The sequence below is a fragment of the Nicotiana tabacum genome, chromosome 14, assembly GCF_000715075.1.
Source record: "Nicotiana tabacum cultivar K326 chromosome 14, ASM71507v2, whole genome shotgun sequence".
Lineage (NCBI taxonomy): Eukaryota > Viridiplantae > Streptophyta > Magnoliopsida > Solanales > Solanaceae > Nicotiana > Nicotiana tabacum.
In genome coordinates this window covers 39,184,639-39,194,952 of record NC_134093.1, presented here as the reverse complement: position 1 = coordinate 39,194,952, position 10,314 = coordinate 39,184,639, and the positions used below count along the sequence as shown (strand labels likewise).

Sequence of the window (10,314 nt, the reverse complement as noted above, 5' to 3'; positions counted from 1 at the left end):
AGGGGTAATTCGAGCAAAGAGCTTGATGAATATGTGTTATATTTTGCCTTATCAACTCATGTGCAGGTTTTGGGAAGACTTAGAGTTTATGTTTCTTATGGAGGTGATGTACAAGGAAAAGAATTAATCCAGTTGCTTCTTTGGGGGTGTTCATGTGCTAACAGAGCTTTGATTATATTCGGGACCAGGTCAGAGTAGGTGACTCTCAACAGTGGCTCTAATGGGTTCGAGAAGGTAAGCGCGGTGTCTATGGATTTTTGGGTTCTTTATGTGACTGAAGATGGGGATTTTGTAGAAGAGTGTGAAGAATACTTGGAGAATTTTCTATGTTATTATCGGGTCAGCGGGGCAGTGTTGCAAAAATGGGAGAAACAGTTTTGGATTCGCTGAAGGTCTTTCAGAATGGGTGTCCCAGTTGCAGATGCTATGGTGCGCGTGAGGAGGGTATGAGATGGTTCATGGGTACTGAGATGATGTGGTCTTGTGATTTGAGTCACTCGGGACGAGTGCTGATTGAGTCTATTATGTTTTTGAATGAAGCCATTATTATTTCTAAAGAAGGTCAAGAGTAAATTGGAGGAAGTTGGGTTGATTGGCAATGGTTTGAATCAGCATAATTGCGGCAATGATCAGTTCCTTGGGCGTATTAGTTATTCGGGTGGTTTGTGGTTGTACGTGCGGGCTTGACAGCCACCATAATTTGATTGATTTGGGAGGTATTTGATTCAAATGTCCTTGTTATGTGTAAATGGATCCTAGAAGAATTATGGCGGTTTAGACCACAACTTGAGGTTTGTATTTTTCGCGGTTATGGGAATTCGGTTGCGTGTTGCAATTGTTCCTCTGAAATGTGTTAAGTGAAAGGGGTTCCAGATGATGAAGTGTTTATTTCAGTGGTCATTCAGGAGTTCTGATGAAATTCTTGCACTTTCGCATTGCAGCATGATAAGTGTAGTGAGCGGTATGGAAATTGGAAGTTGAGGATCAAGGTTGCGATTCGATGTTGTTAAGAATGTTGTGAGCTCGGAGAAACGGGGGAGGATTTCAAATGTTTAGAGTATGCTGGCACTATCTTCGGGCAGCCGGTGGATGGTCTATTTTGTGGTAGGAGTGTTGGGTATTGAAATGCGGATGCTTGGCCAGTATTATAGAATAGCATGGTCGATAGCCATTAATGTTCAGATTTTACTACCTGATGCGGAAGGTTGTGGGAGCATATCATACGGGAAGATCGTATAAGTGTGAAGTGTTAGTGATTCGATTGTTAGAGATTTAAAACATGTGTGGATATTTTGTTACTGTCGCCAATGGGAGAGGTTATGACTGAGAGGCGTTATATAGGCGTTATATTCCTTTGGTTGTGAAATATGGGAGTTGTTCTGGATTTGACGGTTGCTCTTATGTGTCATGAATAGGGTCATTGTAGATCCTTGGAAGGTTAGTGTACCAGTACGAGATGATCGAAATCGTCTTGAGGTCCGCTAGTAGATTTACATCAAATCGGATGTGTTCATTCAGCATAGTACTGCTTATGGAGGAGTCTTCGGGTGTTGGATGTTATTCCTGTCGTCAGCTATTCTCTGTAATACTATATTATGCCCTGTGGGTTGTGAGGTGACTTAATTATTCGCACGTGTGTTGTGGTCCTGTGTAGCTTGTCGTTATTGCACCTTAGCCGTGCTTGTGCTTTTGTAGCGCGTGGCGCTATCTGTCTCCCCATGGTTGTATTTTTGCACTTGGCGTATTTGTGGCAGATATTCGGGTATTTCATAGGTATAGAATTATGGCTTGATAGGTATTTCCTTATTTATTATTATGTGTGGATCGGGTGGCACGCTGCCACGGGTGTGTTGATTGGATCGGGTTGCATGCCGCAACGGTATCATGTGTGGATCGAGTTGCACACCGCAACAGTGAGATGTTGAATACGGTTCCATATATCTATTCTTGTGTATTTTGTTTCTCATTCTCTGGAAAGGGTTCATAGCATCTGTTCGACCATTTGTTTTCGTTAGGTGGGCTGGGTAATTCTTTCCCAAAGTGCATTCCTCCTTATGTGTCATATTCAAGTTGTATCTTGGCGACGTATTAATGGCGTCATATGAGATCTTGGTCAGTGTTTGAGGTGGCTTATTGCCTGAGCATCTTGTACTGGGTGAGATGAGGTTATTGGACCGAAATCGGTGCGGTCATATTTATGAAAGGTATATTAAAAGGAAAATGTCACTATTCAGTTCAGAATGAGGTGGTGGTTCTTGTCGAGTGGAGAAACTCTGTGAGTTATTGATTTAACGGTTGGTTATGAGTTTCTACGCATCTCTTTCGTCGTGGCGGTATTGCAAGAGTTGGAACAGGGCTTATAAGTGTTATGATGTGTATTACGGGCTTCGGATTCATGAAATTGCAGCTATTGTGGTCGGAGGATATTATTATGGGCAGACGATTTATGCGGTGCATGGTGTGATCTCAGCATAGGTGCATGATCAGGTTTTGGTATAGTGTGTAGGGACTGATACGGTGTTCGTATGTTAGAATCAGGTCTTGTAGAGAATTCCAGATGTTGGAATTTAGTTCTAAGGCTTATTGACTAAATAAAAGGGAGGATCTTCAGTCTGGCTCGAGCTAATATGCTCACATGGTTTATGGTTGCACGGGTAGGTGCACGAGGTGTTAAACAGAGTTTTTGGACAACTCTGGAATAGTTCTTGGTATGTTCGAGGACAAACATATGTTTAAGTAGGGAAGAATGTAACGCCCTGACCGGTCGTTTTGAGATCTAGCGCATCGTTCACCGGTTTGAGGCCTTGAGTAGATTCACTTTAGGTATGATAACTTGTACGTGTGGTCGAAATTGAATTTCGGGAAGTTCGGAGTTGAATTGGAAAGAAAATTTTAAATTCGGAAGCTTTAAGTTGGAAGAGTTTACCAAGGTTTGACTTTTGAGTAAACGACATCGAAATCGGGATTTGAAGGTTCTAATAGGTTCATATGATGATTACGGACTTGGGCGTATATTCGGGTTGAATATCGGGGTGGTCCGGGAGCATTTCGACTCTTATTGTGAAAAGTTGGCATTTTGAAGATTTTAGAATTTTTTAAGTTTGATTTAAAGTGGGATTTGGTGCTATCGATGTCCGTTTGGGGTTCTAGGCCATGGAATAGGTTCGTATAGTGAATTGTGACTTACACGTAAAGTTTGGTATCATTCCGAGATGTTTAAGTGTAATTCAGACGCGTTCGTCAAAGTTTGAAGGTTGGAAAGTTGAAAGAAAGGTTTTGGCCATCGATTCGTAATTTAGATGTTGTTTGACGTGATTTGAGGCTTTGATTAAGTTCGTATAGTATTTTGCGATTTGATGGTGTGCTTGGATGGGGTTCTGGGGGTTGATTTTATTGATTCGGATTGAAAATCGGGATGAGTTTGGACTTCGGGAACTGCTGAAGTACACCAGGTCTGGTGCGATCGCACCTACGAAGGATTTGGTCGAAGGTGCTAGATCGCAGGGGCGTGTTTGGCATCGCAGGTGCAGAGTTGTGCTGGGCAGAAGGGATGCGCAGGTGTGAGGTTTTGGCCGCACCTGCAAGATCGCAGGTGCTGGAAAGAGATGCGCAGGTGCGAAGGGGGCGTGAGGTCGTCGTTTTCACAGAAGCAAAGCCCGGTCGCAGGTGCGACTCCGCAGAAGCGGAGTCTGGTCCGCAAAAGCGAAGGTAGGGGCCTTCAGGGGAAACCGCAGAAGCAGAGATTGGGCCACACCTGCGAGGCCGCAGAAGCGGTTAAGTGAACTTCAAGTGCGAAATGCGTGGGCAGTGTATTAATTCGAAGGGTTCCAAGATTTCATCATTTTTGGACTTTGCAAGCTCGGTTGGATGCGATTTTTGAGAGGGATTTCACAAGATTTCTTGAGGTAAGCCACATTTGGTCATTTTTATCTATTAATATTGAATATCCATTGGATTTTCCCCTATAATATGTGTTTTTAAGGTGAAATTTGGAGAATTTTCAGTTAGGGATTTGAGAGTACGATTTGGGGATTTGAGTGGCGATTTAATATCGGAATTGGGTGATTCTGGTATGGTTGGACTCGTTGTTGAATGGGTGTTCGAATTTTTATAAATTTTGTTGAATTCTAAGGCGTGGGCCCGGGGTTGGCTTTGTTGACTTTTCGAACGGAGTTGGAAATTATTTTAAATTGATTAATTATGAGTATTAGAGTATATTTTATTAGTTTTCATGTTGTTCGATCAGTTTCGGATTGATGGGCATCGGATTGAGGTGTTAGAGAGGCATTTGAGCCGGTTGTGGAACTTCGGAGAGAGGTAAGTCTCCTGTCTAATCCGGTGAGGGGGAATTTACCCCGTAGGTATTATATTCTTATGTGCTACATGTTGTGGGAGCTACGCACGTATGAGGTGACGGGTGTCCATGCGTATGCTAGAATTCCTGATTAGGTATGGGTAAACTTAGGTACACGCCATGCTATAATTGTACTATTTGAGTTATCTTTGCTCGTTTAATTCCTTTATTTCGCGTTGCGACTTGAGACTAGACTTGCATAGGGTGATAGACTCGCTATTGTAGAGATGTGACGAGCTACATGATAATCCGCGGAATAATTTTTGTTTTTCCCTTACGAAATTCTAGCGCGTTGTGCGTTTTTATTGAAAAGCTTCTTTATATTTCATAACTCACACGTATCTTCGTGAGTGGGGTCAAGTACCCATAAAAGCTTTATATTTTCATGGGAGCGGGCCGTTCGCCTCAGCAGTATAACAGATGCATCTGTGGTTCGTGTCATTCGACCTTCGACAGTGCACACATTATTATGGGATCGGGCCATACGCCTCGGCATTTCTATAACTACTCTTATGTGATCAAGTCGTTCTCCTCGGCAGCGTCGTGTGTTATATTTGGCAAGAAGCTATTGTATCTGTGAGTTTTCCTGATTTGAGTTGTAACAATCTATCTGGTAGGGGCAATTTTTCATATATATTCTGGTTGAGGAGGTGACCGATAATTGAGTGTTTGCGTTTACTGTTCAGAGGAGGATCGTACCACGTGCTTAAACTTGTTTACACTGTTTTTACCATGCCTCACACTTGCTTACTTTTTGTTGTGCTTGAGTTATTGGACCACTAGTGAGTGTCGATGTCGACCCCTCGCCGCTATTTCTCCGGGGTTAGGCTAGATACTTATTGGATATGCGTTGATTTACATACTCATATTACACTTGCTGCACTTTTTGTGCAGGTGTGTGTGTGTGTGTTTGCAGGTGTGTGTGTGTGTGTGTGTGTGTGTATATATATATATATATATATATATATATATATATATATATATATATATATATATATTCCTGGTGATCTTCTGGGTGCAGAGGTGCGGCTATTGCGGGAACTTTATGGTGAGCTGCATTCCATGGTGACCAAATGCAACATACAGAGTCTCCATCAGAGTTATTTATATTCTCATATTTAACTTGTATTCCAGACAGATGTTGTATTTTATTATATTTCTCGGTAGATACTCATGCACTTGTGACACCAGATTTTTGGGGGTTCCTACTAGATGTTCATTATTGTAGTTCACGTAATTATTATCATTTTATCTTGTAATTTATACTTTATACGGAAATTTATAACGGGCTCCTACAAGTACCCGATATTTATTTTATTTATTTGATGGGATTTATGATTTTAGAATTTTTAAACTGAGTAATTAAGTCGATAATTTACCGTTGGTTTGCCTGATGGCGACTTTGGGCACCATCACGGCCTTTAGGGAATTTTGGGTTGTGACACTTGCCCTTGACATTTTCAATTCTTCCTCTATGCACATAATATTTTAATATTATATAATATATAATTTATCTTTACCCATTTAAATATCTTATTATTATTTATATAATTAAGCTCAATAAAATTTAACTAGAATAGTACTTTTATGAATTTGTAACAAAATTTATCGTTACTTTTTTTATTGTTACTTTAATATTAAGTATATATTTAAGTTTTACTTTCTTTTTTATTTTTATATATATATATATATATATATATATATATATATATATATATATATATATATATATATATATATATATATATATATATATATATATATATATATATATATATATATATATATATATATATATATATATATATGTGTGTGTGTGTGTGTGTGTGTGTGTGTGTGTGTGTGTGTGTGTGTGTGTGTGTGTGTGTGTGTGTGTGTGTGTGATTATAAATTGGAGAACATTTAAGGTATAAATATCTAATCTTTAGGAATTTATTACTATAAAATTTATCTCTATTTTAATTACTATTTTTTATATTACTGCACTAAGTATATCTTTATGAGCTTCTCACTAATTCTCATTCTAAATATGCATAAGGAATTTTTTGAGTTTTAATTGATATTAATAAGATCTTTTACTCTAATATTTCAATATAATGGAGCTCGTTTATTTTATTATTCAATTTTAATAAACTATGTATATGATTGATAACTAATTTTTACTTTTTAATTTTTTTAAAATTATTTATTCTATAGGTAAATCCATAATATAGATCAAAAGAAATATAGTGATATTAAAAACGTTTTTAAAAAATAGAGAAAGACTGATAAGCTTAAGGGTAAAGTAGGTATTTTAAAATTTTAATTGAGTTTGGAGGACCAGAATGTCTATTGTTTAATGTTAGAGGTGGAGTTTAATTTTTAAGATAAACTTGAGGGATCAAAATAATTTTCACCCAAATAAATTATGTTGGATTTAAATATTACTATCTAATAAAATTCTTTTTATGATAAATATATCTAACAATGTATGGAGTATCTTATTGTTTTTTGTATTTTTTAATTATTTGAGTTCAATAGGAATACCATGAAATTTATATTAGGTACTTTGAGCAAATAGAATTTATTTCTTTAAGTCTATGAGAACATAGTATAGTTATATGATATTTGAATATAAGTCTTAACATATTATTCTATTCCATTTGAGCTACTAAAGCAAATGCACAATTCATATATCAAAGTTATGTAAAGGCATTAGAATACTTTTGACTCATATAAATTTTTTCTTTATTAAGATGGCTAAATAGGATCAATAGTCTTTATTAAGCTTGTACTTGTTAAAAAAATTATTTTATAACTCATCACATAGTTTAATAACTTTTATTTAATTTGTTTCAAATTTTATATTCATTGATATAGAGAACACGCGCAACGGATGTACTCTAAAGCTAGTAATGAAAAATATATCAACTAGAAACACTTCAATCACAAAAGAAATAGGAGTATCCCTAACATATCAATTAAAAATAATTCTATCCCTAACATGTTATAGTATTATTTCAAGCGAGTATATTTCCAATTTCGGAGAATAATTCGTAGGAAAAACGGAAAAGGGACAAATTACTCCTAATATTATACGCTATGAGACACTTTTGTTATCTGTTAATAGTTGGAGTCAGTTATATCCGCGGTGTTATAGAAGTGGCACACATTTTTGAAAACCAAAAATTTAAAAATTCTCATGGAAAAGGGCAATAGTGTAGGGGCATTTTTGGTCATTTTCAGTTCTTTCTATGATAAATCCAATTTAGATTGGCAGAAGCTAAATGGTGACGAAGTGATGTAGAAGCGTTGGTTACTTCTGTGTTCTAATGCTTCGAGAATGAGAAACGCTAATGGAGCAAAGACCTCACACTCGCATATACAAAATATTGACACACACACACGCACTGCATTTGATTTGGATTCTCTGTATTTGTACCAATGTATGTCTCACACAAGATGTAAGATGAAGAGACTAAAGAACAAGCTAGAGTGTGATAAAAACAAGACACAGAAGCAGCAGTGCTAGCTATTCCCACATCAAAAATTGAAATGCTAGTAGTAGTAGACATAGGTAAGAAAATGATATTTGACAATTGAGCACACAAGGTGAGCCCAAATGCGCTCAAGGCAGGGCCTCAAATTCTAGGCAACGTGCCCAGCTTAAAAACCCCTCTACTTACAATTTAATGTCTCTAGGAGCTGTTTAATCCTCGTAGTATAACTCATATAAAATTAGCCAATTAAGTTATTTATATTGTGATATTTGTACTAGTCTTCTTCACCAAGTTGTTCGATCTGCATCCCCATATCCGATCATGAAGCGTCATTACAAGGAGCTGAATTAGTTGAGATATTAAACCACAATTTCAAAGAGAAAAGGCCAGTTGATGAATAAAAGGGCTGCGAGTCTAGTAATAAGGGAAAGCATAATAGTCTCAGTAGTTATCTAAAATTTGAAAAAGGAAAAAAAAAAAAAAAAAGGTTGACAAATGTATATGCATTATCCACACCCAATTTAACGAAGTTTTCAACGCACAAACTTTACATGACATATCTGGCGCACTACTACGCGAGCTAAGTAGGACCTCTTATTTAAAGAGTAGAGGTCGACTTATTACAAATTATTTCGAAAGGCATACTTAGACCATTATTAAGAATCAAAATCAAACAACTGCGCACCACACCACCTAAGTAATTGAAGTGAAGTTAAAATTGGCACATGTAGTTAGTCGGGAAAGAATTGAAGATGTGAATCCCAGTCTTGATCCTGCAAGATCAAACTGCAAAAGATTATTCTCAATTGTGTATCCTCCAATCACAATAGAAGTCCTTGGGTTTACACCTCCATCCACAAAGCCAAGGCACAAAACATTCTCACTCACTTGCACCATTGAGTTTGCTCCAAATATCCTCCAAAACACATTCTCATTTTGCAAAACAAGATCAATTGATGGAACAGCTGGTCCAACTCTTGTACTTACAATGTTTCTTGAATCAAAACAAGCCCCAAATGGTGCTACGGATGCAACTCTAGTAATGTTGACAAGTTCCTTGACAAAGAAATTTGTAACAGCATTGTATATTGAAGTTTCCAAAATGGTGTAAGGATTGACTGTGCTAATCTTAGTTCCACCAACACCTTGATTGTCAATTGACAACAAAGTTGTGTTTATTGGGACAACTTTTTGATTAATCTTGATGGATTTTACTCCAATAAAGTATTCAGAAGATGGTTCTCCTGAGGAAAAAGCTGAAGCTGTACTTACTGGATTGATAAATAGTGGAGTGTAGGAAAAATCATTATTTGAAAATTCCCTATTAGGAAGGAAAGAATAAGGTCCATCTCCAAAAAGTACAACACCCTTTGAGTTGGTTGAAGAGCTCAAACAAACAGCAAATTTTCTAGGGAAGCTAAATTCAGCTGAGAATTGAGAAGGAAGAGATATTATTGTCCTACCAAGACCAGCCATACCCTTAACACCACTAGCAAGTCCTTCTAAAAGAAATGTAGCGCCACAAACGAAAAGAAAATCTTTGTCAGTTACATTTCTTCCAGGATTTTTACCATTAGAAGATTGTACTTGCACAGTATCAGAAGCTAATTCTCCGCTGGTGGCGGTTCGAGTGATTGTGTTATCAGGAAGTAGGCTGCATGTGTTATTATTGCAGCCTGGTTTAGGTGGAGAAAAACATTGTCCACAACCGGAGCCAGCTCCGGCTAATGAGCACTGGGCGGAGCGACACCGCGCAGGTTTATAAGAGGAGGAGACATAACCTTGGTCACAGTCAAGCCATAAAAATTGGCCACCAAGATCAAGAGTTAAACTTACAGGGACAAGAGGTGTTCTTTGGTGAATTTGGGTGAGATATTGGAGTGTTGAAGCATCTTTTGTGATTGGGAGAATTAGGCCTTTGGGACGGAAAGAAGTTTGGTTTTGAGCCGTGGTTGAAGTAATGAAAAGAAGAAAGCATAAAAGAATGGCATGTAAACAAGAAGAAGCCATGATTACTATAGAAAAATAGTTGATGTGTGATGGTTTCAAAATAGAGAAAAATGATGAAGTTTATATAGTTGAGAAAAATACAGAAAATGGTGATGATGATATTAATTACGTGCAAACTTGGGGAAGCTATGACAATGAGTCTTATTTGCCAACTCAACAAAATCAAGAAGCGTAGAGGCTTTCGTTTTTGAATTTGTTTCCTTGACTTTACTTAGTTTGTCATCCCATTCAATTTTCATTTGGTACTCGGAATTGACATCTATATGTGCCTTAGAAGCATCAAATCAAACCGACACTAATGTTTGTAAAAGAATTTCAACTTCAATTTGATTCGACCAGAAAGTAAAATAAAATTATCCAAAATCATGTAAGTAATTAACAACCTCATCCTTCAACCAATGCAAAAACATTCAACAGCCCCTCCTCCCCTTCTCGTTGCATGTCCTATGATGAACACTCATCGCACGAACG

At 37.4% G+C, this 10,314-nt stretch overlaps 1 protein-coding gene across 1 annotated transcript; it reads right to left on the bottom strand.

Annotated features, from left to right (window-relative positions):
* Nucleotides 1-8,321: 8,321 nt before the first annotated feature.
* On the bottom strand, nt 8,322-9,887 carry LOC142161592 (putative aspartic proteinase GIP2). The gene has a single exon (XM_075229519.1). It carries the CDS (start codon nt 9,841-9,843, stop codon nt 8,527-8,529), a length of 1,317 nt encoding a protein of 438 aa, XP_075085620.1. The 5' UTR covers nt 9,844-9,887; the 3' UTR covers nt 8,322-8,526.
* Between the last annotated feature and the right edge of the window lie 427 nt (nt 9,888-10,314).

What these genes read in the sequence shown, in the direction of transcription:
- LOC142161592 (XM_075229519.1), bottom strand. Translation starts at nt 9,843, where the DNA reads ATGGCTTCTTCTTGTTTACATGCCATTCTTTTATGCTTTCTTCTTTTC.